At 58.5% G+C, this 27,922-nt stretch overlaps 2 protein-coding genes across 2 annotated transcripts; one reads left to right on the top strand and one right to left on the bottom strand.

The window, feature by feature from the left end:
* Window positions 1-195: 195 nt before the first annotated feature.
* On the top strand, window positions 196-13,425 carry VSIG10L (V-set and immunoglobulin domain containing 10 like). The gene is made up of 10 exons (XM_033845529.2): window positions 196-761; window positions 842-1,627; window positions 2,050-2,343; window positions 2,502-2,786; window positions 3,757-4,011; window positions 4,431-4,709; window positions 5,126-5,419; window positions 7,859-7,972; window positions 8,197-8,351; window positions 8,857-13,425. The coding sequence occupies exons 1-10, from the start codon at window positions 668-670 to the stop codon at window positions 8,926-8,928; spliced, it is 2,628 nt and encodes an 875-aa protein (XP_033701420.1). The 5' UTR covers window positions 196-667; the 3' UTR covers window positions 8,929-13,425.
* On the bottom strand, window positions 11,756-27,608 carry IGLON5 (IgLON family member 5). The gene is made up of 8 exons (XM_033844047.2): window positions 27,530-27,608; window positions 18,898-18,976; window positions 17,998-18,230; window positions 16,118-16,237; window positions 14,670-14,804; window positions 14,324-14,444; window positions 13,582-13,736; window positions 11,756-12,858 (listed from the first exon to the last, which is right to left on the bottom strand). The coding sequence occupies exons 1-8, from the start codon at window positions 27,606-27,608 to the stop codon at window positions 12,770-12,772; spliced, it is 1,011 nt and encodes a 336-aa protein (XP_033699938.1). The 3' UTR covers window positions 11,756-12,769.
* Between the last annotated feature and the right edge of the window lie 314 nt (window positions 27,609-27,922).

Raw genomic sequence — 27,922 nt, 5'->3', positions numbered from 1 at the left:
GGGCAGGAGGGGTGGGATCCAGAGACTGACAGCCGTGAGGGGAAGGAACAAGGGAGGAAGGCTCCCAGCATCCCTCTAGATGGCGGCGCCACACTGGAGGTGGAGAGTGCAGGAGGGTGGGGTTAGAGGGAAGACTCTACGTTTAGTGGGACATGGGGCATGTTAAGACCTGGGGGTTGAGGAGACACAGTTCCGGCTCTCAGGAGAGAGAACTGGGTGGAAGATAACCCTTTGAGACTCGGCCCTGAGGGCAACAGGGGACCATGGAGAGCAGAGGGGGAGCAGGGTCAGACATGGGTATTTGAAGATGTAGGCAGGACAGAGTGGACCAGACGCCAGGAGGCTGGGGGCGGGGTGCTCTCTCAAAGGGCACCTGACCCTCCTCCAGGAAGTCTTCCTGACGTCACCCCCCCACCCCCCTCCACAAATTTGTTACTAAGTTTCCAGCTGGGACTCCAGTCTCACCGTCTGCCCCCAGGGTGTGGGGAGTGCAGGGGTTACGCTGGGCCTCCCCTCAGTCGGGACTAGCTGATGAGGACAAGTGGGGTGGGGTGGGTGTCTCAGTCATATTATCTGGGTGGGGGATCCTGGCACCTCCCACTGGATCTGGCTCCCTTCCCCGCCCAGGAAGCTATCCGTCCTGTTGGACTCGTCTAGCCCGGGAGGAATGGGTGCAGGCCCTGGGTCTTGCCCCGGTTTCCTCGCGGGTGCAGCTGGCACCATGGGCACCTCACGGGCTCTGCTACTCTTCCTGCTGCTGGGTAAGCCCCCCCCCAGCCCCTTGCCCACCATTTCCCTTTTCTGCAGCCCAACAACTCCCTCCCTTCTTTTTCCTCTGCAGCCTCGGGAGTAAGGGTCCTCGCCTTCAAAGCCTCTTCAGGAATTCAGAGAACCAATCTCTCCTCGGACTCAGAAAGATCTTCCCAGGGCCCGGGTTTGAAAGTTCCCTCCATCAAACCCCCCAGCTGGAAATTTCCAGATCAGTCTCCAGGTTCAAAAGCTGATATCCCTCATTCTGAACGGTCTCCTGAGGTGCTGAATTTGAAGGACGTGCCCGGGTCCTTCCGGTCCACTGTTTCTGCTGAGGGCAAAAAGCTGAAGCTGGACCCCTTCTCTGGAAAACCTGGTTCCAAAGTAGTTCCTCATGCCTCGGGTTCTCGAGTTCCTGCCCCAAACCCGGAGCCTTCCTCCTCTGTTAAGACCCCAGCTTCCAACAGGCAAGTCCCCAATACGAACATCTCTGTGGAGACCCCAGTTTCAAAATTCTCCCCTGAGGATGCGGATCCCAAAGTTGCCTCAAGCTTATCCCCGCAAGTGGGGGGCCCTCTTGCGGTGCTGGTGGGGACCACAATCCAGCTGCCTCTGCTTCCAGTTCCTGGCCTTGGTCCCCCTTCCCCTCTGGTGGTTTGGCGCCAAGGTTCCAAGGTGCTGGCAGCTGGGGCCCTGGGGCCAGGGTCCCCTCTCATCAGCCTGGACCCCACGTACAAAGGCCGCCTACGATTTAACCAGACCCAAGCGAGTCTGGAACTCTCCTCTGCCCAGCTAGAGGATGCTGGGGTCTACACAGCTGAGGTCATCCGGGCCGGGATCTCCCGGCAGATGTGGGAGTTCATTGTGCGTGTATATGGTAAGTGGGCCCTGAGGTCCAGAGTGCTGGCTGCAGGGGCTGCTGTGGGCAAATTACTGCTCTTCTGAGGATGTGTTTCCTGCCCCAGAGGAAGGGGTTCCTAGACAGGGGAGAGAGGACTTCTGGGCTGGAGGGAGGGAGAAGAGGAGCTGGGGGTCAAGACAGGTGCTTGAGGGAAATTGGACCTGGGGACCAAAACTCCTGGGAGCCCGGACTCCCAAGTCCCAGAGAGGGGAGAGCTGGGGACTCAGACTCATGGGTCTGTGAGAAGAAGAGGACTCTTGGGGCTAAGAGGAGGGCTAAGAGGGGGCCTCGGCTGGGGCGAAGTCCTGGGTGTAAGAGGTGGAGGGGGCTGGGGCTCCCTGGTCCTAAGGGACGAGGGGGCTGAGAACCGAGTCCTGAGTCCGTTCCCCCTCTCCCAGAGCCCGTGTCCAACGTGTCGGTGAAGCCTGAGGCCCCGGAGACCGAGGAGGGGGCGGCGGAGCTCCGGCTGCGCTGTGTGGGGTGGAGGCCGGGTCGCGGGGAGCTGAGCTGGACCCGGGACGGACGCGTCCTGGAGGCAGGGGACCCTGCGGGAGTGAAGCCACCCCGGATCCGCGTAGAGGGCGACCAGCTGCTCATCGCGCGCCCTACGCGCAGCGACCACGCCCGGTACACCTGCCGCGTCCACAGCCCCTTCGGCCACGCGGAGGCCGCGACCAACGTCAGTGTTTTCTGTGAGTGCGGCGGTACCTCCGGTCGGGGACAGGGATCTGAGGGCTCAGGCTCCTGGAGTCCCTGGGGAGGAGAGGGCTGGAGGTCCAGTCTCCGGAAATCCTGGAGGAGTCCCAGTTGACCCCGACTCTCGCGGTTCCGACCCCCTTCCTCCGCCTAGACGGCCCGGATCTGCCGGTCATCACTGTCTCCTCCGACCGCGACGCCGACCCCGCCCTCTTTGTCACCGTGGGCAGCAACGTGACCCTGCACTGCACCGCCGCCTCGCGGCCACCGGCCGACATCACATGGAGCCTGGCCGACCCGGCCGAGGCCGCGGTGCCCGCCGGCCCGCGCCTCCTTCTGCCCTCGGTCCGGATCGGCCACGGCGGCGCCTATGCCTGTCTCGCTGCGAACCCGCGCACCGGTCACCGCCGCCGCTCGCTGCTCAGACTCCTTGTGGCGGGTGAGAGCCGCGGGGTGGATGGAGGGGCGGGGCCAGCCAGGAAAGGCGGAGATGCCCGGGAGAACGGGCGGAACCAGCAAGGGGCTGGGATACCCGGGGGGGGATGGGCGGGGGGAAAGAGCATGGTGGGGCGTGACCGGCAGGGAGGGGCGGAGATCCCAGTAGAAGGAACGGGGGGGGATGCACAAGAGAAGGGGAGGAGCAAGGATGCCCAGGAGAGGGGGCAGGGCCAGCACCGAGAGGGCGGAGCTTCCTGGGGATGAAGGAGTAGTCAAGGAAAGGGACTAAGTTGCTTGGGCCAGTAAGTGGGATCAGCAAGAGAAAGAAGTTACCTGGGAAAGGGGGCAGGGTCACGAGAGAAAGGGGTGGAATCATTCTAGATGTCCAGAAAAGGGGAGGGTTCAGTAGGAAGAGGCGACTCGTGGAGTAATCAAAGAGGGGGGCCAGGGCTTCCCTGGTGGCGCAGTGGTTGAGAGTCCGCCTGCCGATGCAGGGGACACGGGTTCGTGCCCTGGTCCGGGAAGATCCCACATGCCACGGAGCGGCTGGGCCCGTGAGCCATGGCCGCTGAGCCTGTGCGTCCGGAGCCTGTGCTCCGCGACGGGAGAGGCCACAACAGTGAGAGGCCCGCGTACCGCAAAAAAAAAAAAAAAAAAGAGGGGGGCCAAAGTAACCTGGTAGAAGGGGTGGAGCTAGAGAAAAGGTCGGGGTTACGTTTGGAAGGACAGGGATCAGTGTGGGAGGATGAAGTTTCCTTCGGAAAGGGGGGCAGTCAGTGGGGCTGCGACTGCCCACTTAGCCCAGGAGTTGCCGGGGAAAGGGAGCGGGGTCTGCAAGAGAACGGGGCAGGGTCAGTGCCTACAGGGCGGGGCCAGGTGAAGAAGGAGTGCAGTGAACGCGCGAGAGGCGGGGCTCGAGGGGAGCTGGGAGAGAGCTGACTGACCCCTTGAGCTCTCCCTCCCCTCTACAGATCTGCCCCCCGGGTCCCCACAGTGCTCAGTCGAAGGGGGTCCTGGGGATCGCGTCCTCCTCTTCCGCTGCTCGTGGCCCGGCGGGGTCCCTGCCGCCTCCCTGCAGTTCCAGGGTCTCCCCAAAGGCGTCCAGGCGGAACCGGTGTCCTCGGTGCTCCTGGAGGCTGTCCCCGCCCACCCCCGGCTCAGCGGCGTCCCCGTCACCTGCCTTGCTCGCCACCTGATGACCACGCGCACCTGCACTGTCACCCCGGGTGAGAGCTTCTTTCCTGTTTCCCGAGGAGGAGGGGCTATTTCTTTGCTCCATTAGAACTTGAGAAAAGGGGACTTCCCAACTACAGGAAGAGAGATTTCCTCTATCTAACCCTACAGAAGGTCGGAGGTTTTCCTATACCTAAAGTAGGGGCGGGGCCAAAATTTCTTTCCTGGACGGAGAGGGCTGACACTTTCCCACGTGTTCAGAGCAATACATGGTTGAGAATAATATGAGTTTCCCAGGCCAGGACCTGGCCTGTCTCACGTACTTCCTAAGTCCTTGTTAAGGAAATCAGATGAATGAATGAGGGAGGGAGTGAAAGGGCAGATCTTCCTCTTTTGGCTAAGGTGCCCTATTAGATTCATCAAAGGGCACAGGACCTGTTCTCTTTCTTGATTGGGTTTGTTCCACCCACAGAGGCCCCTCGAGAGGTGCTGCTGCATCCGGTGGTCGAGGAGACACAGTCAGGGAAGGTGGAGGTGGCGCTGCAGGCCTCTGGCTGTGGCCCCCCTTCTCGAGCATCTTGGTTCCGGGAAGGGCGGCCCCTGGCCTCCAGAGGCCGCGGGCACCTGCTGCTCAGCCAGGATGGGCAGAGGCTCCTGATCGGCAACTTCAGCCTGAACTGGGACTTGGGAAATTACTCCGTGATGTGCAGTGGGCCGCTGGGTGCTGGGACCGACAGGATCACCCTCACTGGTGAGCCCCATCCTTTCCCGGAACCCAGGTCCTCCAGCCCTCTCTTCTCTCAAACCCAGGAGACTGGGATTCCAGCCTGTTCCTCCCTCAGACCAAGGAGCCCAGGCCCTCAGTTCCCTCCTCCCTCAGACACAGAAATCTTGGTCCCTGGCCTCCGCCGACCCCAGACCCTAGAACTCCCACCCCCAGATCCCTGACCCGTCAGGGAATCCTGGACCCCAGTCACTTTTTCCATGAAACCCTCAGACCCAAGAGTTTGGGCCCCCAGTCCCTTCCTTTCTTAGACCCAGGAGTTGGGGTCTCCAGACCCTCTGCGCCTGGGACCTAGGAGTCCAGGCCCGTGGCCCCCTTTCCTCTCCCTGCTAGGACCCATGAATCCAACCCCCACCTTGATTCCACCCCCGCCCCCTCCCCAGGACCTTCTATCTCCTCATGGAGGCTGCAGAGAACCCGGCATGCAGCAGTGCTGACTTGGGATGTGGAGCGAGGGGCCCTGATTAGCAGTTTCCAGATCCAGGCCCAGGAGAGCCCTGACCTGAGCAGAGCCACCATGTCCAAGGACTGGACCTCCCTGCTCACCCTCGGACCTCGGGATCGCTCAGCTGTGGTGCCCCTCCTTCCTCAGAAGCCCCAGGTCTGGGTCTTTCGTATCCTGCCCACGCTGGGGCTCCAGCCAGGGACCCCATCCGACAGCCGGGTCTGCTGTGCCGGTGAGTTGGAGCCGCTGGGCTTCGTCCTGGGCTGAGAAGCCCTTGTCGTGGGCTCCCTCCTGTCAGTCTGTTTTGTTGGATCTTCCTTCTTTCTCTGTGTTAGTTTCCTGGGGTTGCTGTAATAAGGTACCATGAAGTGTGTGGCTGGAAACAACAGAAGTGTATCTCTCCTAACTCTGGAGGCCAGGAGTCTGAAATCAGGGTGTCTGCAGGGCCGTGCTTTCTCCGAGACTCTGCGTAGCCTTCTTGCTTGCCTCCTTCTAGCTTCTGATGGTACCACTCCAGTCTCTGCCCTCAGCTTCCCACAGCCTCCTCCTCCCTGTGTGTGCCTCTGTCTTCTTTTTTTAAAATATAAATTTATTTATTTATTTGTTTTTATTTTTGGCTGTATTGGACCTTCATTGCGGTGCACGGGCTTCTCATTGCGGTGGCCTCTCTTGTTGCGGAGCACGGGCTCTAGGCGCGTGGGCTTCGGTAGTTGTGGCGCGCAGGCTTAGCTGCTCCGCGGCATGTGGGATCTTCCCGGACCAGGGCTCGAACCCGTGTCCCCTGCATTGGCAGGCGGATTCTTAACCACTGCGCCACCAGGGAAGCCCCGCCTCTGTCTTCTTGTAAGGACACAAGTCTTATCAGATTAGGGCCCACCCTCATGATCTCATGTCGACTTGATTGGTTGAATTGTGTCTCCCCCCAGAGACACTGTAGTCCCCTTTTATCCTCGGTTTTGATTTCTGAGGTTTCAGTTACCAGGGGTCAACCGTGGTCTGAAAATATTCCATGGAAAATTTCAGAAATCGGCGATTCGTAAGTTTTAAATTGCGTGCCTGAGCAGCGTGGTGGACTCTCACGCTGGCCCCCTCCATCCCACCTGGGATGTGAATCACACCTCTGTTCGGAGTATTCTGCCTGTTTGAAACTGTCTCAGTTATCAGCTCAACTGTCACGCTATGTCAGTGCTTTCGTTCAGGTAACCCTTATTTTAGTAATGGCCCCAAAGCGCAAGAGTAGTGATGCTGGAAAAAGCATAGAATACGTAGGGTTTTGTACTATCCGTGGTTTCAGGCATCCATTGAGGGTCTTGGAATGTATCCCCTGAAGATAAGGGCAGGGGGAACTACTGTATACTGACGTCCTGACCCTCAGTACCCGTGAACATGACCTTCTTTGGAAAAGAAGTCTCTGCATATTATCTGGATTACATCTGCAAAGACTCTATTTCCAAAGAAGGTCACATTCACAGGTACTGAGGGTTAGGATATCACTGTATCTTTTTTGGGGAGACAGTTCAACCAGCAACACTCCCCAACTTCTAAGTATTGGATGTGTCAGCCCTCAGCCCTCTTCTCCACCTATATTTCTCCCCAGTGTGGCCTGTCCACTCTCATCACCCTATATATCATTAATACTCAGATGACTCTCAAATGTCTGATCTCCAGCCCAGACCTCTGAACTCCAGACTTGACATCTTCACTTTGGATGTCCAGCTGGCATTTCAGACTTTACATGTCCAAAATAGATCTCTTGAGGTTTTTTTCTCCCAAACTACACCCTCCCCCCCACCCCCCACCAACTCTCCAGTCTTCCCATCCTGGGACAGGGCACCACCCAAGTGCTGACATCACCTTCAACATCCCAAATACCAGCAGGGTCCCATCGCTTCCTTCTGAAATGCTTTCCCAATCCGTCCACTTCTTTCCATTACACTCTGGTCAGACACCACCATCCTCTCTTGCCTGGACTGCAGCAGCCGTTTACCTGCTCTCTCTATGCCCCCTCTTGCCCTCTTACAATCCATTCTCCAGGTAGAAGCCGAAGTTATGCAAATCTGATCACGTTGTTGCCGCCTTGCTGAAAAGCCTTTCGTGCCTAGGCTCTGGCCCCTGTTAATCCCTCTAACTTCATCCTTTACCTCTTCCACCTTCATTCTGTGTCATCCACCCACAGTTTTCATTGAACGCAGAAAACTCTTTCCTACCTCTGAGTCTTTGCATGTTCCGTTCCCCCTGCTTGGAACACCCTTCCCCCTGTTTAGCATGCCCGGCTCCTTACTCCCCAGGTCTCTGCTCAGATGTTCCTCAAGGACCTTCCTTCACCCACTTTTCTAAATGTCACCTCCCCTTCCATATTTTCTATCATAGCCCATTGATTTTTTCTTCTGAGCACAATCTGAAATTATGTTATTTATTTGCACATTCGTTTCTGATTTCCTCCTAAAATGAACCCTCGCGATAGCAGGTATCTTCGTTTGCTCACCAACGGAGCTTCACCACCTGGCAGAATGCCAGGCACACCACATTCACTAAGGAAATGTTAAATGAATTGAGAGTGCTGGGGTCCCAGATTCCTGGGTTCTGACGGGGGGCTGAGGCAGGGGGCTCAGGAAACAGGTCCAGATTTGGCCCCCGCTCTCCTTATCCTCCTTCTCTTGGTCTCTTCCAGGCCCCATCCTGGGCCCCGGGGCCATCGCTGGCATCGTCCTGGGCTCCCTACTGGGCCTGGGACTCCTGGCAGCACTTCTCATCCTGGGCATCTGCTATCTGTGCCGCTTTCAAGGTGAGTGAGTGACCGAGTCGTAGGTTCCCTACAAAGAGTCCCATTGGTTCAGCATCTGAACCAATCAGCAGCAGTTACCTCATCCAACCTGCCTGCCTAGCTCCATATCAGCCAATCAGCGTAAGGCTCCACCTCTCAGCCCAGTTTCCCTTGCCGTTGACTGCGTGGGGGTGTCAGAGCAGCCAATCAACTGCTTCTATTTCTCTTCCTCCTCCCTTTCCCAGGAAAGACTCCTAACAGAAAGAAGCGTACGCCCAGGTTGACCCCTGTATTCACCGTACCGGAAAATAAGATGCAGAGCGTGACCCCAGAGCAGACCCCACAGCCTCTGCCCCTCGAAGTTCCTCTGGAGGACCCTAGCCCAACCAGGGCCCACCCAGTGAGTGTGGGTGCCCCAGTGTCCTGGAATGGGGGTGGAACTTTTTGTGTTTTAGTCAGAGGAGATGGTTTGAATTCTCTTCCTCCAGCTTTTCTTATTGGTTTACAAAATTGGTAGATTTTCCCTGTCTTTTTTTTTTTTTAATATATAAAAGTTGGACAGGACTTCCCATCCAATTTTTATATATATTAAAAGAAGTGCGAAATTCCAATTCCCCCCCCCCCCCCCCCCGCCAAATGAAGGAAAACGCCTTCATTCTTTTCCATAAAAATTGGCAAAACTTCCATTTTCTCTCTGAAGTGGGATAGAACGTCTTCTTCCCCATAAAATTTGGGTTGTTGCATGTCTTATCTCTCCCAAGGGTGGCTAGACACTTTTTCCTCCTTGCAAACGGAGGGAACTCAGCTAATTTTGGAATGGTGCGAGCTAGCTCTAGAAAAGGGTGAGTTATGTCACATCCAGGGCAACCCCTGAAGTTGTCCCCCTTCCCTCCCTTCGCTTCCAGGCCTCTGGTCCGAGGACAGTCAGCTTTCCACGTGGGGACCCCAAGATTGCTCGGACAGCCACGCACGTGTGACCAGGGCTAGTGGCCTGCTCTGCGCAGGACTTTTGGGGCGGGACTTCCTGTTTCACTCCAGCAGCAGTAGGGGACCTCCTGTCCTGTTGTGACTGAAGGTTGGACCCGTAAGGTGGGACTTCCTGTCTCCCTCTCTCAGCGCAGAAGACTCGCCTTGTATTTGTGCAGCTAAGGAGATGGGACTTCTGGGCTAGGAGAGACTCCTGCTGACCTAACAGTGTGGCCTGCACAACCTCCAAGCAGTCAAGGACCTGTGGCCGACTGGGAGGGCTTGCTGTGCTGCCCCGAGCTGGAGAGGGCGGCCTGCCTCCATTCTCTAGAAAGGTCTTCCTATGTCAACGTTTGCCTGCTTCAGGCCACACTCCATCCAGCTCCCGGGGTCTTCATCTTGGATCAGATCGCGTTCCTCTTCTCTTTAAGCCCTTCTATGGCTGCCCGTTGCCCTTCAGATATTGTCCAAACTCCTCATCATGACCTTCAAAGTCTTGTGGTTTGGCCTCTGTCAGCCTCTCTGACCTTCCCTTCCAGAAGTTTCACCCCTGCTTCTCTCCACCATACTTAAGTTTGCCTCCAGGCCTTTGCTCCCAGAGTGTACTGTGCCTGGAGCAACATTCTTTGCTCTATGTCATTCATTTTTTTTGTGGTACGCGGGCCTCTCAGTGTTGTGGCCTCTTCCATTGCGGAGCACAGGCTCACGCACAGGCTCAGTGGCCATGGCTCACGGGCCCAGCTGCTCTGCCGCATGTGGGATCCTCCCGGACCGGGGCACGAACCCGCGTCCCCTGCATCGGCAGGCGGACTCTCAACCACTGCGCCACCAGGGAAGCCCTATGTCATTCATTTTTCAAGTGTAAAGGTAACCGTTACCATCTTAGAGGACCCTTCCCTAACCCATGACCCTAACGTGCCTCAGTCACGGGTTTAGGTCCCAGAGGCCCTGAACCACCTGCTCCTCGTAGTTAAACACATAACTATTTGTTTAGCCTCCGACCCCCTCTTAACCGGGAGCTCCACGAAGGTGGAGACCGTGTCGTTATCCTCAGCGCTTAACACAGAGTTTGGTGCACAGCAGGCCATCCATATTTGTTGACTGATCAAGTATTTGGGGCCAGTGAAGGACCGGGCTTGCCGCTACCATCCCCAGCAGGATGGCCTCCTTTTCCACCTGGGTTTCTCATTGGAAATTTAAGGAGTGCATCAGTGAAGATTCTTTCGGCTGTAAGTAACAACATAAATGATGGCAAGGGATGGAGGTAGGTGGTTTCAGGCTGACTCAGCAACTTAGTGACCCCATCAAGTACCTGGGTACTTTGTGTCCTTCTGCTCTGCCACCCTCAGTGGGTCAGCATATTGCCTCACGTAGCAAAATGGCTGCTGCAGCTCAGATCTTCACGCAACTGTATCTGACGACAAAAGGAAGGGAGCAGCGTTCCTCTCCTCTCATGAGTGGGGGAAAAAATTTCCTGGAAGCCTAACAGTAAACTTCCCTTATGTCTCATTGAGCAAAAACTGGCCACATCACTGCAAGGGAGGCTGGGCAACCAAATATCTCAGCCTGTATCGTGGGAGGTGGGCAAAGAGGAAAGTGGCAACAACTGAAGTATAGGCAACCAGCGTCTGTCTCAAGGAAGGAAAGGATTCTGGTTAAAGATTGGGGTGGAAGAGGCCTTTAGGAAATACAGTCCTTGGATCTTTTTAAAAAGGTGGTGGCTGGGGTCCTGGATACCTGGACTCTCTACATCTGTATCAGCTAGAATTTTCATTTCCTTTTTAATCACTAGAAACAGAAAACCTAACATGAGTTGGCTTAAACATACATGGGATGTTATTGCTTATGTAAGTGAATGTGGGCATCAGGTTAGGTTTTGATCCACTTGCTCCAGTGATGTCATATGGACCCAGTTTCTCTAGACCTTCCACTCTGCATTCCATAGTGTTTCTATCATTCTCAGGCTCCACGTGTTGTCTTCCCCACCGTGGCTATCCCCATAGACCCAAGATCTCTCCATGCGATGGGAAAAGGAGCCCTGCAGATCCAGACTTCACGCCATTGAGCCGCGTGATGCAGCAGAAGAGCGTCTCTTCTTAGGAAATCCACACAGCTCTGCTGTTCACTCTCTCAGTGGGCTGGCTGGGCCACGTGCCCACCTCTGAACCAGTCACAGTGGGAAGCGGGCTATGCTGAGTGGCTTAAGCCAATCGTGCCACCTCTGCAAATGGGTCAGTTACAAATCTACCAGAGAGAAAAGGGAGGGCAGAAGTGACGCTGGGGAGGCACCACCCATGACCACAACTCTGCCCTCCACTCACCCATATCCTTAATGACATTGACACCTGCAGGCGGAGGCTTTGGAAAAAGGCGTTTATTGGTGTGGTGGTCTCAACACTCCCCATGACTTGGAACACATGGCCCCCAGGGCCCCCCGCCCCCCCTCCCTTGCACCCCTCCCCCTGCCCGCCCTGTCCCCCGGACCCTGGGAATGGAAGACAATGTGGGATGGGGTCCACGCCCCCGTCTGAGGTACAGTCACTGCCCCTTGCCCCTCTGCCCCTGCTCTGCCCTCTCTCCCCGTCCCAAGCTCTGGGTGGTGTAGTTCAGGGTGGGTGTTTATAGAGGGTCTCCCGGGAGTTGGAGCTGGTGACTTGGCATCTTGGTCTGGGCTCAGGATGTCTGATGCCTCTCTCTCCCCCACCTTGTGTGATGTGGTGTGCCAGGGCGGGGTGTTCCTACAATCAGAGCCCCTTCCTGATAACAGTTGCCCATCCTGGGGGGAACTACAGCTGGTCACCAGCTACAGGACAGCTGGAGCCGGGGGGCTATTGCTGGTCACAGTCGCTGGTGTGTGTGTGTGTGTGTGTGTCTGAGTGTGTGTGAGGGTGGTCAGGTCAGCCTTTAGGAGGTTCAGCCGGTGGAGAGGCCAGGGAGTGGTAGCCCAGCAAGCCCACACCTGTGGGCCAGCTGCAGCTGGTTGGCGCTGCAGGTGGTCGAGGGGAGTGGGGGCAGGGTAGGGCAAAGCACTGAGACACACAGGTGACAACAGGCACCAGCCTGACATTTGGATGGAAGCACCGATTGGCCCAGGAGGGGGCCAGAAAGTCCAGGGTGGGGAGGGACAGGAAAAGTGGGAAGGTCTTAGGCCGCTGAGCCAGTGATGGGGCCTCCGGCTCCAGGCAGCCAGCCGGCTGACAGCAGGGAGGCCCAGAGCCAAGATGGAGATCGTGCACCTGCTCACAGAGGCTGAGTGACAGCTTGGCAGGCAAGCGTGATGGCCCTGCCTACTCCCAACCTGCCCAGGAGACAGCCTATCAACAGGGTGGGGAGCGGGTGGTGTGAATGCGTATATTGGGAAAGCAGGGAGCCTGGAAAACCTCTCCTCACAGCTTCCGGCACGAAGCCCCCATACCTACCTCTAGCCAGAGGTGAGAGACAGCAAGGTTGGGGGCAGTGGATGTGCGGGGTGTCGAAGAGGGAAGAGTGCTGAGCTCCCTTTCCCACCCATTCATACACACACACACACGCACACACGCGCGTGCAGGCTCACGCTCACACCCACTACACACACGCGATCCAGTTGACAGCCTGAGCTAAGAGACGGGTGTGGGGTGGCCGGGGATGGGTCACAATCGGAAAGGTGAACAGTGGCGAGAATGGCTGTAGAAAGATGCATAATTTTGCGTTATCCCTCACAGTGATGGGTTCTGTAAAGATCTTTCCTCCTTCTCTTCCTTTTCCTCTTAGAGCTCCTCTGCCCCCTCGAGACCCGCGGCGCTTGTTCCCCCTTCTCCTCTTGCTCTCGGCCTCAGACCGCCCGCGGGGGGACTCCAGGGCACTGGGTTCTTCCTACATCCTCCACCACAGCCAGCCCAGGGCAGAGAGGAGGGTCAGAGGCCCTGGGGGCCTTGGGGCCGAGTTCTCCAGGGATCCTGGGCCTGGGGAAAGAGAGAGGGTCAGGGGAGGAGGCCCAGAGTGGGGAGACCCCATGTGTGTCTCTCCCGAGCGTCTTGTCTCTGCTCTGAGGGTGTGGTCTGAGGATGCCTCCTGGGGACCTTTCTGGGCTTTCTTTCACTCAGTGTGCCTGTCCTCTGACTGTTTTAGTCTAAGCATCTGGCTGATGACTGTCTTCTCCACCTGCAAAGCTCTCCCCACAGATCTTGGCCGGGCTGGCTTCTCCCGACCACTCAGGTCTCAGTTCAAATGTTACCCCCTCCAGGAAGCTTTCTCTGATGAGCTTATCCAATGCTACCATCCCCAATTCTATTATTTATTTTCTTTGTAGCCCTTATTGATATGCAAGATTTTTTTTTTGCTTATTTATGTGTGTATGTATTCGTTGGCTTTTCATTTTACTTATGTGTCTACTTGTTTATTGCGTTTCTACTACTGCTAGACTGTAAGCTGTGCAAGTCCCTAGACCTTGGCTCCTTTGTGCATTGCTGTGTCCCGAGCACCCAACGCCTGGCCCTTAGTGGGCGCCCAATGAATGTGTCTGTAGAAGGGATCGGTTTCTTGCTCAGTCGAGGGTGCGTCTCTTTCCTAAGTTCGGGGACAGTCTGGGGTCGGCCCGGCATCTCCACCTCTCTGGCCCCGCCCACTCAGCCCCGGCCCCACCCACGCCGCTCCGGCCCCGCCCCTCCTGCCGCTCAGGGACGCACGCAGGAGCCGCATGGAGGCGCTGGACATTCCCAGCCGGTTGGCTGCGCGACACGTGTAGTTGCCGTAATGCCGGGCGCTCACGTTGGCGAAGAGAAGCATCGAGCGGGTGCGCTCCGTCTGCACCTTCAGGCCCTCGGCCGTGCCACTGCTCAGCCTGCCGGGGATCCGGGTGAGGGACCAGGCCGCAGGACCCCGGCCCGGGGCCCTCTCCAGGCGGAAAGCCCAACTCCCTGACTGTCAGGCTCCCCGATTCCCTGGAGACCCTACATTCTGTTCCCTACCCCAGCGACCCCTAGCCTCGGGTTCTAGCGCCACTACCTCGGGCCACTCCCGCCGACGCCCCTCTCCAGAAAGCCTAGCCCCTCAGGGACACTGGACTCTCTCAGTGTGTACCTCCGACCACTAGGGGCACCCAGGCCCCGCTAGACCCCAGATGTAATGGTCCCCTAACCCTAAAACTTCTCTGCCGGATCCTCAGTATCGACCCCCATCCCAGACCTTCTTCCTGAAGAGCTGGAGGAGACCAGGCTCCAGCATTCATCATTCTGGGACCCAAATTTCCAGTAAGCCACCACAGTTTTCCTGGGGCTCAGAGGACCCCAACACCTAGAAGCCGGACCCTCAAGTTCTCAGGAACCAGTACTCTGCTCCCTCTGCCCCCCTCCCCGCGGTCCAAAGGACCAAGGACCCCCCCCCCCCCGCCACCATCACCACCACGGCCGGCCCCGGTGCCGTCCTCACAGTCTGTCATCCTTGTACCACTGGAAATCCGCGGGGGGCACGGCCATAGCTTCGCAGCGCAGGAGGGCGGCCCGGCCCACGGCTGTGCGGGCGCTGGTCACGTCCGTGATGGTCGGAGGATCTGGTGAGGGACCAGGGTCAGCGAATTCTCCTAGCCGGGTGCGGACGAAGGGGTCCCACCCCCAGCCCGCTCCTCTCTCCTTACCAGGAGTCCAGGTCTCCAGCATCCCCCCCCACAAAGACTCCTTCCTCGCGCAGACTCACCCCCTTCCTCCTCCCTCACACCCTTCATCCCCAGGGACCCAGGACCCGCCCCGCTTTCGTGCCCAGTGCCAGGGGGGCTCACAGTTGACTGTGACCAGCACGCGGCGGCTGTCCGGTGCAGAGTTAACCCCGTTGTGAGTCACGCACTCGTATTCCCCGGCCTGGCCCCGCTGGATGTCGTAAATCTCAAGGATCTCACCTTCCGAGGTGAAGCCATCTGTGGGGGTAGGGGAGGGGAGGGGGCGGGGCCAGACACAAACACTTAACACGGGACAACACGGGCACAACACGGACACACATCAGCGGGGCGGACAGCGCAGGGCCTGGAGTGCCCGGGTCAGTGGGAATGGGGAGGGGCTTGCCGGGCCTGGGATCTCCTGCTAGGGGTGGGGCACAGAATGAGAATCTGGGGCTTAGTAACTAGAACCCAGTGGGGAGGGTCCTAGAATTGGGGGCGTTCAGGGGATACAGCGATCTGGGAGTCCATAACTCAGATCGTGTAGCTCACAGGACCCAGTGGGGAGGATCCAGAGTTCTGGGATCTAGCCCTCGGGGCCCAAGGAATCAGGATCTGGTGACTGGGGTCAGCAATCCAGATATCTGGGGTCTCGTGACAGAGCGCTGGCTCAGGAGACCCTTTGGGACTCAGAGCATCCGGGGATCCAGAGACTCGAGCCCCGGACTGTGGGGCTCAGGTGAACCACTAGGGGAGGATCCAAGGACCTGAGACCTAGTTACTGGGTTCTGGGGTCCCAAGGGATCTACCGATCGGCACAACTGGTCTCCAAAGACCCCGTGAGTAAGGATCTAGGGATCTCGGAAATGGTAGTAGAGATCTAGGTAGAAGGGGAGTGGGTGATGTCTGGGACCTGGAATGTCCCTTTCAGGCCCCTTGGCTCTCTGTTTGGGGGCAGCCATGGTTCTTAGCCCTAGCACTGGAATCCCTTGAAGGGCTTGTTCAGACAGATTGTGGTGGTGATGTGGGGAGGGGTGGTTCTGACTCATGAGCTCTGGGGTGGGCCAAAGAGTGTGCATTTCTGTCAAGTTTCCAGGTGACGCCAATGCTGCCAGTCTGGGGCCCACACTCTGAGAACCACAGGCCTAAGGCATCTGGTAGAAATGTAGTGATGCGAGCAGGAGACGGGAGCGTGGGCCAGGGCCACGGCTGGAACCTGGCTCTGGCCATCTAGTGCTAGGGGTCTGAATCCAGGAGAATCCTGTGAGCTGGGGGGAAAGAGACTGAGGCTGCTGGGGTCGGGGATGTGGGGCAAGCTGGGATCTAGGAGGTGATTTGGAGGAAACGCCCAGGCCTGGGATGGCACGTGGGGAAGGCTCCAAGGCTCTGGGGTCTTCCAGTGAAATAGCAGGGCCAGGGTAGGAGGGGGAAATCCAGTCATCACAAGGGTTCCGGGGGAATCAAGGGAGGGGGGTCATGGGAGATCCTGGGTATCTAGCTAGGGATATGGGGAATTGAGGGGCCCAGACTGCGGAGTGGGGGAAGGGGCTTTCGGCCAGGGGTGGGGTCCTCACCTCGGAGCTGCCTCCAGGTGACCGTGGGCTCCGGCCGCCCCACGGCCAGGCAGAGCAGGTTCACATTGCTCCCCTCGTTCACGGTCACGGGCGAAGAGATATTCACGATGCGGGCAGGGACTGCAGGCCGGAGGGAAGGTCAGTGAGAGGCCAGATGTGGGCTCCCAAGACCCAGGATCCAGGCCTGGCCCCTCCTCCTTCAGACCCAGGGGTCTGGGCCCCCAGCCCCTCCTCCCTCAGACCCAGGGGTCTGGGCCCCCAGCCCCTCCTCCCTCAGACCCAGGAGTCCAGACCCCTGGCCCCTCCCCCCTCAGACCCAGGATCCAGGCCCCTGGCCCCTCCCCCCTCAGACCCAGAGTCCAGACCCCCAGCCCCTCCTCCCTCAGACCCAGGAGTCCCCGCCCCTAATCCCTCCCCGCTCAGACCCAGGATCTAGGCCCCCGGCCCCTCCTCCCTCAGACCCAGGATCCAGGCCCCCGGCCCCGCCCCCCTCAGACCCAGGATCCAGGCCCCCGGCCCCTCCCCCCTCAGACCCAGGATCCAGGCCCCCGGCCCCTCCTCCCTCAGACCCAGGATCCAGGCCCCCGGCCCCGCCCCCCTCAGACCCAGGATCCAGGCCCCCGGCCCCTCCCCCCTCAGACCCAGGGGTCCAGCTGACACTCCTCTTTCTGGAAGCAATCCTGTGTGTTCCATTCCCTCTGGGTCTGGCTGCTTCCCCAGCTGCTGGTCTTGTCTCCATCACTCCTTCTCAGTCTCTCTCCAGCTTCCTCCTAACTTGGTTTCTATTTTCTATCTTCTGGCCTGAATTCCTCCTTCCCCATCTCTATTTTTATTGATTAGTATTACTATTAAAAAAATTATTTAACGAATGCTCGTATGGTGCTTCCTGTGTGTAAGTTTACAGTGTTCTAAGTGTTTGGCAAAAATTAACCCATTAAACCCTCACTACTGCCTTCTGGGGTAGATGTTGCGCTACTCATCAATTCTAACACCCAGGGGCGTTTCCCACCTCCACCCACCCGTGTGCGCATTTCTCCAGTCAGGATGGCTTTATGGCGTAGGACGCCAGTGTTTCACTGGGAGGGGTTTTTTGTTTTGTTTTTTTCCCCATTTCTAGCCAGGCATAAAATAAAGGTGCCCCTTCCAGCTGACGATGTTTTGGACTTGATACATGACAGCGTCATCCCTGTTTTGCAGATGCGGAGTCTGAGACCGCCCGGCTCGCTCTGGGTCCCTCAGCCCCTGGGTGGTGGCGGTGAGCTTGGAACCTGGAGGAATCTGGCTTCAAGTCGGGGCTTGTCCACGGCCCCGCTGGGCTGTCCCTGTGGTCCTGTCTCTGCAAGTGCTCCCTGCACTCCAGACCACCTCTGATGCCACGTGAGGCAGCCTCCTGCCCTCTCCGTGGATTTCTCCAGCCCCACCTCTCCCACTCTGCGCATCCAGCCCCCGCACGTGCTGTTCTTTTTCCGGGACCAGCCCTGCACCCACCTGAAGGTCTCAGCTCAGATGTTATGTCTGGGAAGCTGCCTCTCCTTGGAAAGTCACCTGCAAAGGGGCAGGGACAGCCTGCCTGGCTCCTCCTCTGTCCCCAGCCCGCGGAGCAATGCTTGCAGGTAGCAGGTGCTCCGTAAACAGGGCTGAGTGAATGAATGCGGTCTTCCTCCGAGTCCACGCTCAGCCCTGTAGCTCTCCTGCCCTAGAAGTTGCCTGTGACTTTCCCTCCCTCTGCTTGGCTGGAATTCGTGAGGGCAGGGTGTGTGTCTGCCTTCCCACGGCGGTGTCCCAGGGATCGGCGAGGACATGAGGGTCCCCTGTCCCCTGCGCCCGCCACCCGGGCCCCTCCCGCCCACCCCCACCCAGGGCCGCAGCTGAGGGCTCACCGTGGACGATGAGGTAGACCTGAGTGGTGTACGGCTGGCGGCGCGTCTGGAAGGAGCAGGTGTAGAGGCCCTCGTCGCCCAGCCCCACCTGGGTGATGAGGATGGAGAACTCCTCGGGCGTGTTGGTGAGCAGCCGCACTCTCGGGTCACTGGTCCAGCGGTCGTTGCCCGCGTACAGGATGTTGGAGCGGTTCAGCCAGGCCACTCGGGTCACATGCTCGTCGATGAAGCAGCTGGCGGGGAGGACGAGGGCAGGGTGGTTTTCTTCTCTCTCACACCCCACCCCCCGGCCCTCCAGGGTCCCCGTCACGGGGGCTTGGTGGTGGGGGGAGGAAGGCCCACTGCATCTCCAGTTCCCACTGCAGTCCTTGGAGGCAGGTGTGACTGCACCCACTTCACAGGTAGGCAAACTGAGCCTCAGAGAGGGAGAGCTGTGAGCCCAAGTGCAGAACAGAATGACAGCTGATGCTTATTGAGTGATCGTTGTGTGTCAGAGACCCAAAAAGAGGGGGGAAAGACACACTGGGGGAGAGGGACCCAGAGATAGAAGGACAGAGACCCAGAGAGAGGGGCTCAGAGACTCAGAGAGAGGGGGACAGGGATCCAGAGAGAGGGGGACAGACCCAGACTGGGGAGGCAGAGAGCAGGCACAGTGTGCCAGGCTCTCTAAGCTCAGGGCGTGTGTACAGACTCTTGAATCCTCACAACAACGCAGGTGGTGGTCACCATTCCTCCACCCATTTGACAGATGGGGACACTGAGGCCCAGGGGCGGGCCTGGGCCCAGAGGCTGGGCCCCAGTGACCTCTCTCTTGACAGGGGAGGTGTGGGCTGTGCCTGGAGATCAGGACCATTTCCCCCCAAGGAAGGTGAAGGGGCAGCACCCTCCGGGTCTCCCTACCTTAGCGTGGCGTTGTCACCTTCGCACACTGTGTAGTTGTCCGCAGGGGAGCTGAACTCCAGGCTCTGGGACAGCAGCCCTGTGGAGGGAAGGGCAGCTCAGCTCGGCGGGACTGTACACATCTGTACACACACACACACACACACACACACACACCCGCAGATACAGACACCTCCCACACCCACCGGCATACACGTTCACTGTTGTTTTCAGAGACACACATGGCAGACACACTCAGAGCAGACACACGCAACACCTTCCCACAAGCCCACACTGACCCAGACAGACTGGGACACACAAACCTATGTACCTCCAGAGACAGCACACAATCACAGCACACAAACACACATGCATGTGCACACAGACACACAGACACCGACACATAGACACACTCAGAGATGCTGTGTACAGACGTGCACACACACAGACATATGCACAGATTCACAAGTACAGAACTGCATATGTGCAGATACAAAGAGATACGCACAGATGTGCACACAGGTACGTATACAAGCACAGATACACATGTACACAGACACACGTGCAGACATGGCACAAGGCACACACACATGTTCACAGTGTACAGACACACATACACACAGATTCAAGAACCCACACATACATACACAGATATCCGCGTACACAGGCACACATGCACATATTCACAGACTCACGGGTACATAGATACACATATACACAGATACATATACGGATGTAACAGACACATGCACACGGATACACACAGTTACACACATTAATTCAGAAACACGTGGGAAGACACGCTTCAGGGAGACCCTCGACACCCACATAAGTGCACAGACGTCCAGACATGCAAGTGCAAACACGCACACAAACGCGGACGGACACGAATATCCACGCGGACACACGTCTAGCACAGACGCCCAGGACGCGCTGAGGCGTGCTACAGAGAGCCTCGCGTCTACAGACTCCCCCGTGTGCCCGTGCCCGGTGGGGCACGCTCTTGAGGGCGCATGCCCACGCCCGCCTGCGCGCTGGAGCGCCTCCCCCCGCCCCCGTCATTCATCTCTCTGTGGACCGTGGCCAGCGGCTGGACCGGGGCCAGGGAGTGGGAGCTGGGCACGCAGAGGCGGCGGATGGAGACAGCACCAGGAGGGGAAAGGAGGCGGCCGGATGACCTTGGACGCCAGGGCGCACGGGTCTACACAGGGCTGCCCTGGCCCCCACCCCAGGATGAGGACCTAATTAATCTAATGAGTTAATTGCCCGTGCCCCACCAACGACTCCCAGAGGCCCTCGGGGCTGGGCCAGAGCCAGTGCAGTGGGCTCGCCAGGCCCTGGGGGTTTGCAGCCCCTCACCCTGGGCTCGCCTGGGCCAGAGTCGCTCCTGTAATCTGAAGGGCCCTGGAGGGAGGGAAGGGACTTGCCCGTCCTGAGCTGTGCAGAGAGGATGCTGCCACGTAGAACCCTAGGAAGGAGGGGGCGGCCAGGGGACAGACAGACACACACACAGTCACCGGGGTCCAGGAAGGATGCGCAGAGCCAGCCCCGGGACCAGGAGACAGTCCCACGCATGGCAATGGGTCCTGCTCAGCGGGACAGAGACCTAGATACTCACGCTGACGCACGCAGCCCGGGACACACACCCAGCAGAAGGTCAGTTAGAAAAGACAGCTCTCTCCCAGAAGCACGCCTCTCCGCCACCGGAGGGACATGGTACCCTGACCCGCCCCACCATACACAACCGGCCCCACACGGGTACGCTGACACCAGCGGGCCCTCACACGCAGGTGCAAAGTCTACACGGTTACAGCCCTACCTGGAGGGCTGTCTCTCTCTCTCTCACACACACACACACACACATACACACACACACTGGCTGAATTGGTCACAGTGACACTACCAGCCGGAGGGCTGTGCTCATCCCCACGCCCTACCCTGGAAAGTCGTGCATGAAGATACGGCCTGTGCAGTGGAACAGCCACACAGTTGTAGCCTCTCAAATACAAAGGGGCTGCCCTGGGCCAAGAATCGGGCGCGTGCACTCCCGCTGTCACCTCTGATCAGATCACACACGGCCCTATCCGCACACCCGCCACCCCCACAGGATTTGTCATACCCCTGGTCACACACATCCTAGACCAAGGTTCCTCCATCTCGGCACCGTTGACACTGGGGGCTGGGTGATTCTTCCTTGTGGGGCCGTCCTGTGCGGTGTAGGATGTTCCGCAGCTCCCCTGGCCTCGACCCCCTAGATGCCAGTAGCTGCCCTGCCCCAACCAAAATTACATGGCCAGATACCTCCCAGGGGCAAAATCACCCCACCTGCCCCCCTCCCCCCAGCCCTGTGACAGCCACTGTCCAGGGTTCAAGGAGGACAACCCCAGTCTGGGGGTTGCCGAGGAAGCTGTCTAAGGTGCCCCACTTCAGGGAAGAACCCGGGGCTCCCGGGGTGGGGAGTGGACCTCACAGAGGTGGGCAGGATCTTGATCATATGTACAGCAGACAGAAAGACAGACAGACGCACACTCCTTGCCAGAGGGATCTTTCCAACACTCGGCATGGCCCCCTGGAGTCCGGGGCCCCGGCATCACGCTCCTGCTTCCTCTCCCCTAGCGTAGCCCAGCTCTGCATTTCCCACTTTTTCTCCCCTCTCCCTCCTTCCCACTGTTTCCCATCAAAACGCTTCTCCTTCTCCAGGGACCTAGTACATGGGGGCCTCTCCTAGGAGAGATGGCCCATCCGAGCCCATGCGAGCGCCCGCTCTGCTCCCACGGCTCCGTGGATCTGAGGTCTCTGCCTCCCCCAGCTGCCTCTCCAGGGCAGGGCCTGGCTCAGACCATCTGTTTCCCCAGCATGCCCAGCTGGGCCCTGGCTGCGGGCAGTCTTGGGAGATGAGTGATGAAGTTACCTCAAGTGGGTCTTCGGTTCCTGGTCTGTGTGTCTATAACTTTGGATGTTGTGGGTCTGCATGTCTGTCTCATGCAGTTCCCAGACTCCAGGCTCAGGAGGACCCTCCATGCTGTGTGACCTTGGGTAAGTCCCTTCCCCTCTCTGGGCTTTGGTAAATGGGGGTGGGGGTCAGGTTAGCCATTCCACCACCCTGTCACTGGGCCCAGCCCCTCCCTCTGTCTCAGTCCCAGTCACCCTGCACTGTTTTCAGGTCTGCTTTCCTCACCAGAAGGGAGCCTCTTAGGGCAGGGCCTGGGTCTCCCCACCTCCAGCATCACCCAGCTCAGCGCCTGGTCCACAGGAGGCCTCAAGAGATGTTTAATATAAAAATAAACAAGCTAGTGCACATGAGGTCCCCTCTGCAGGAATTCTGCTTGGGAAACTCTGACTCCCTACTCCCTCCAGCCCTAGTCTGTGTTCCCACAATGCCTGGACTACCTCCCTTACAGCTGTGGTGACTGTATCTGTCTCCCCCAGCAGACTATAAGTTTCTTTTTTTTTTTTTGAGCATACCACACGGCATGTGGGATCTTTGTTCCCTGACCAGGGATTGAACACGTGCCCCCTGCAGTGGAAGTGCGGAGTCCTAACCCCTGGACCACCAGGGAAGTCCCAGCTATAAGTTTCTTGAGGGCAGAGCCTAGGTCTGACTCAGGTCTGTATCCCCAACATCTTCCAGCACAGGGCCTGGCCTGGAAAGCCTTGGGAAATATTTGTTGAATGAGTGAATGTAAATGGATTCCTACAACATGCTTTGCCACCTCTTGGACTCTTACACATTCTTCAAAACCTCAACTCAAATGCCCCCTCCTCCAGAAGGACCTCCCGGACTGTTCAAGGCAGAGAGTCTCCACTCTCTCTACTGCGTACCCTCTGACTCAGCTGGGACAGTGTCCAGGGGTGTCTTCCCTACCTGGCCGGGAGTCCCCTGAGGGCCTGAATCTTGGTTGTGTCCCCCAGAGCTGGGCTTAGCTCTGAGCAGGGAACTGTTTGTAGAGGGGATGGATGGTCTCTAGAGACTCGCTAAGAAAGCCGTAAGGAGTCTGGGCTGATAGAGCAAATGTCTGTCCCCCCGTTTCTTGGCTGGGTGACCCCCGGCCAGTCTGAGCCTCAGTTTCCCCAACTGTAGAAAGGAGAAAAACAGTAGTGCGTCCCTCGGAGGGTTTTTTGTCAGGGATTCCATGAGAACGTGCAAGCAAAATGTTTAGCTCAGCACTTAGCAAGCGAAAAGGGCCCAAGAAATGCTAGCTGTTCCTAACAGCACCTTCTTTTTAAAGAAACATCTATTGTTATCCCCCGGTTCGGTGTCGGTCCCCCGGGAGTGGAGGGAGGGGGGCAGAGCAGGTCTGGCCTGTAGGTTGCTCTATGCCCAGCACCCACCCCTGAGTCGGCGACGCATGTACAGACGCGCTGTCAGCATCTGCTCTGCCACGACCACGCCAGCATGACCAGGCTGCTATAAGAACGGACCGGGGAGCCGGGCTGCCAGGGTTGAAATTCCAGCTGTGCCACTGGGTTGCACAAGTTACTTCCCCTCCCTGAGACTCAGTTTCCCCACCTGTAAGTGGGGACGATCGTCGTGCCTCCCTCATTGGGTTGTGGGGGAGAGGATGAGAGGAGGTCACCCAAGCAACGGGCTCAATACAGTGCCTGCTAGTTAAGTGCTTGCAAACAGCTCTATGCATGTTGGCTGATGGGATGCTTATGGGGCAGGTGCCAGCCTGGCGGGAGATCCAGTGGTGATGGGACGGACCACACGGGTCTCTGCCAGTCCAGACCAGTGGCTCTCATACCCGTTTGATAAACCAAGGGATGAAGGTTGCAGTGGGTGAATTCCCTTCTCTTGAGAGAAGGGGATTTCTGGGACTTCCCTGGTGGTGCAGTGGTTAAGAATCTGCCTGCCAATGCAGGGGACACGGCTTTGAGCCCTGGTCCGGGAAGATCCCACGTGTCGCGGAGCAACAAAGCCCACGAGCCACAACTACTGAGCCCGCGGGCCGCAACTGCTGAAGCCTGTATGCCTAGAGCCCGTGCTCCGCAACAAGAGAAGCTTGTTGAAGATTAGCCCCCGCTCGCCACAACTAGAGAAAGCCTGCGTGCAGCAACAAAGACCCAACGGAGCCAAACAACAAAAAAAAAACAGAAAAAAAAAAAAAAGAGAAGGGGATTTCTAACAAGCTGAGTGACCTTGAGTTGGAGATAAGAACCACCTGCCGCCCCTCAAAGGAACTTAGGTGGAAATGGGACCCTCCAATGCAGGGGATGCTTAGATTCCAGCATCCCAGAACTCACAGATGGGGAACCCGAGGCCCAGGGGTGTGTGTGAACTTGTGGCGGGCGTCTGGGGAGCTGGTGGCAGAAGCCCGGCTGGAGGGAGGGGTGGGGGCCATGTGAGTGCGGGTCCGTGTGGCTTTGGCAGGGAAGAGCCGTGAGAAGGGGCTGGGCCTGGTCTAACGGCCACTGAGGAGCCCCCAGAGCCCTCTTCCTCTTTGCTGATCTCCCAAGTCCTTCTTATCACTGATGCCCGCAGTCTGGTTGCAGAGCCAAGAGCCCGGGAACCTTCCACATGCTGCCTGTTCCTTTCCGCTGGTTCTCACCGCAGGGCCCTTGCCTCTGCCGTTCCCTCGGGATCTTTCCAAGGCTGGTTTCTCCCGTCCTTTCAGTCTGAACTCCCCTCAGCTGCTCAGACACCACCTGAGGTCACAAGGCCAACTTGTCTGCCGAGTCATTCTTTTTTTTTTTTTTTTCTCGGTACGCAGACCTCTCAGTGCCGTGGCCTCTCCCGTTGCGGAGCACAGGCTCCGGACGTGCAGGCTCAGCGGCCATGGCTCACGGGCCCAGCCGCTCCGCGGCATGTGGGATCTTCCCGGACCGGGGCACGAACCCGTGTCCCCTGCATCGGCAGGCGGACTCTCAACCACTGCGCCACCAGGGAAGCCCTGCCGAGTCATTCTTATTTTCTCTACGTGAATCGTCACATTCTGAAATTAGCTGTTTACTTCTGAGGTTTTTTTAGTTTGTGGAGCTCTCTCCATCCCACTAGGATGTAAGCTCTGCGAGGGCAGGGACTTCACTGCTGTGTTTATAGATTCCCAGTGCTTAGAACAGCGACTGTGTGCTCAGTAAATACCTGTTAAATGAGCCGATGAGGCGGCGCCCCCAGTCCAGACAAACCGGGGGGGCCTGGGGGGTCACCCACGCCCAGGTTCACCCTGTCCCCACTCCGTGTAATATGGCAGAAGAATTGACCCCATATCTCCTGCAGCATCTGCTTTTGTAAGTGGATGTGTGTGTGTGTGTTGGCATAAAGAATTTAAGGGGAAAAAAAAAAAAGGAACGATAGAATAATATCTACAGATGTTGGGGAGGTAGAGTTAAGTGGGGAAAATAGCCAGTTTTGCAGAGAAATGGCTTTATTTTGTTTCTATCTGGGGAAAAACATCAACAAACTAACCAATCCCTTACAGATGCTGAACTGCGTGTCTGACGGTGTAGGCGGGAGAAGGCTGGGGACGCCGGTTCCCTCTCGAGAGTGGGTTTGGGGAGGGTGGGGGAGCGGGACACAGTGGGGTTTGCTCTTATGCAGATTTGTAGTGGATGCTTTCCTCCCGTAATCTGGAAACCATCCAATGAATAAAAGAGAGGAGGAGATGCAGTATCTTCCACTGGCTTTTGCTCAGCCCCAACGGTCAGAGGGTGGGTGAGGGGGGCTCTCTCTCTGCCTCCCTAATCCCATCTCAGCTCATCCCCCACCCCGCCCTATCCCCCTTGCTTGCAGTTCTCTGATGGGGGACAAAAGGCTCAGAGATGGGACTGGACTTGACCTAGGTCACAGACCACCTCCTGGCTCCACTAAGATCCCAGCCCAGCACCTGTGAACAGCAGTGATTTCTAGGGTTCTGAAGAGTAGAAGTAGAAGGAAATGGGAAGTTACTTGAGAGTGAAGGAAGAGAGACAGAGAGAGAGCTAACGGGAGACAGCCAGAGACAGTGAAAGGACAGGGAGGAAAATGAGTGGGCGAGATGAGACGTGAGCTCCCAGAAGTGAATGGGGACCAAGGTACATCTCAGGGGCCAGAAAGAGGCAGAGAGACACACGTGCTGTGACATGGAGACGCAGTTCCAGAGGCGGGGAGGGACACATGTGAAATTGTGCTGAGCCCAGCAGGGATGGAGAGAAGGGGACCCAGAGACAGAGACAAACGGAATGTCACCCAGAGCCAGGGAGCCTCCGGAAATGGCCGAGACGTGAGAGAGACCTAAAGAGACAAGTGACAGAGACAGAGACACAGACAGGCAGGGATGCAGACGGGTCAAGTGGGAGGGGCACTCAGACGGTCTGCACCAGGGAGGGAGTGACCCTCCGGCTCAGCATGCTGTGTCCTGTGTGTGCAGGGCCGGGTCTATGTGACCCTGGGTGTCTGCAGGTGCGGCTCCGGGTCAGACCAGGGGGATGGGTGTCTCTGTGGCTGTGCGAGCTCGGTGTGTGTGGGCGGGTGGCTGAGAGCCGCTGTCGCTGTCTCGCTGAGACTGTTGGGGGTTCTAGGGTGTTCCCGATTGTGTGTCCCTGACTCTGTGATCCTGGCTTGGGGCAGGGCCTGGGGGAATGCTCTGGAAGCACAGAATTAACCCTGTCCCCTGCCCCCTGCCTCCTTGCTCTCCCCTCCTCTCCTCAGGGGGCATCTCCTGGACCATCCCCAGGTTGCCAGCCCGCTGGGGAGACCCGAGATCCAGCTACATGTCCTCTAAACAGAGACTGCCAAGTTCACTCCCCAGTACCCCCCTCCCCACTTTCCATTCTCCCCTTCCTGCTCTACGAAAGACCAGCCCCAGTCCCCCTCCCCCACTGGGAGGGCTGAGTTTAACCCTTTGACCCCGTGTTAACCCTTCCCTTCCCTCCCTCCTCAATCTGCCCGTCTCTTAGGCTCCGTCCTGCCCCGAACCCAAATATCCAGCCAGAGCTTTCCACATCTGAGTCCCCAGCCCAGCACCCCAACTTCTTGGATCTCCAGCTCCATTGCCCCCCACATAACGGCAACCGTCCAACTACTAATACTTTCTCCCAACCTAGACCACCCAGCTGGGGGATTTCAGCCGCTTCCCAGCTGGGAGACCAGACCCCACCCCCTTCTTTTCCCGGCCCTGGGACGGAGGTCTATAGACACCCCTGCCCCCTCCTCTTACTGACCCTGGGAAGACACCATCCCCCCAACCTTTCCCCAGAAACGCCTACCCCAGCCCTCAGGCAGGAACCCCCTGCGGGACCCTCTCCACGCAGAGATGAAGACCCCCGACGGGGCATCCCCCTTCCTACCCTCCTCCCACCCCCACCAACTCAGTTCAGACATTCTGCCCGGGGACCCTTACTTAGCTTCTGATCTCCCTCCCCGATCCCGAGCCGCAGACTCCCGCCCCCAGGCCGGGACCAGGTGTCCGAGACCCTCTCGCCGGCCCGGAGAAGCACACCTCCGCCCCTAGGCCCAGGCTCGGGCCCCAGGACGCGGACCCCCGCCTCCGGGCATGGATCCAGACGTCCGAGGACCCCTTTCCCAGCCAGAGGATGCAGCCCCCGCCCCCGGGCCCAGACCTCCGCGTCCGGGGGCCTCCTCTTCCCTGCTCAGGGTTGCGCCCTCCCCAGCCCCCAATCCCCGCCCGGGACCCTGGAGTCCCGGCCGAGCCCCCCGCCCCCGGCGCTGCGGTACCTCGACTGATGACGGCCAGGCCGGCCAGGGCGGCGGCGGCGAGAAGCCGGAGCCGGGCCCCGGGCGCAGGGGGGGGCATCGCGGCAGCAGCGGCGCGAAGGGGGAGGGGAAAGGGGGGGCCGGTCCGGGGCGCGCGAGGCCTGGGGGGAGAGGGGGAGGGGGAGGGGGACCCCGCCTGCGGCTGCACCGGCCCGGGGGGCGGCGGGGGCGGGGGGAGGGGGCTGGGGGGGCGCGACGAGGCGGCCGGAGCTGCTGCAGACCCGGGGAGGGGGCGGTGCTGACGGGCAGGAAGGCCGACCAATCAGGGGAGGCGGGGGGCCAGGGAGGCGGGGCCGAGGAGGGTTGCTCTTTGGAGGGAGAGGCCTTTGTTACTGCGGCCCGGCCCCTACCCCC

The sequence above is a fragment of the Tursiops truncatus genome, chromosome 19, assembly GCF_011762595.2.
Source record: "Tursiops truncatus isolate mTurTru1 chromosome 19, mTurTru1.mat.Y, whole genome shotgun sequence".
Taxonomy (NCBI): Eukaryota; Metazoa; Chordata; class Mammalia; order Artiodactyla; family Delphinidae; genus Tursiops; species Tursiops truncatus.
The sequence above is the reverse complement of the archived record's forward strand: the minus strand, read 5'-3'. Positions and strand labels throughout refer to the sequence as shown.

Bases quoted from the DNA above. Each gene is read 5' to 3' on its own strand.
- VSIG10L (XM_033845529.2), top strand. From the start codon at position 668: ATGGGTGCAGGCCCTGGGTCTTGCCCCGGTTTCCTCGCGGGTGCAGCT. The intron at 4,710-5,125 runs GTGAGCCCCATC...CCCCCTCCCCAG, and splicing joins CGACAGGATCACCCTCACTG to GACCTTCTATCTCCTCATGG. The intron at 8,352-8,856 runs GTGAGTGTGGGT...CTTCGCTTCCAG, and splicing joins GCCCAACCAGGGCCCACCCA to GCCTCTGGTCCGAGGACAGT.
- IGLON5 (XM_033844047.2), bottom strand. From the start codon at position 27,608: ATGCCCCCCCCTGCGCCCGGGGCCCGGCTCCGGCTTCTCGCCGCCGCC. The intron at 16,238-17,997 runs GTGAGCCCTCAG...TCCGGCCTGCAG, and splicing joins GGTCTACCTCATCGTCCACG to TCCCTGCCCGCATCGTGAAT. The intron at 14,445-14,669 runs GTGAGCCCCCCT...GTCCCTCACCAG, and splicing joins CGTGCTGGTCACAGTCAACT to ATCCTCCGACCATCACGGAC.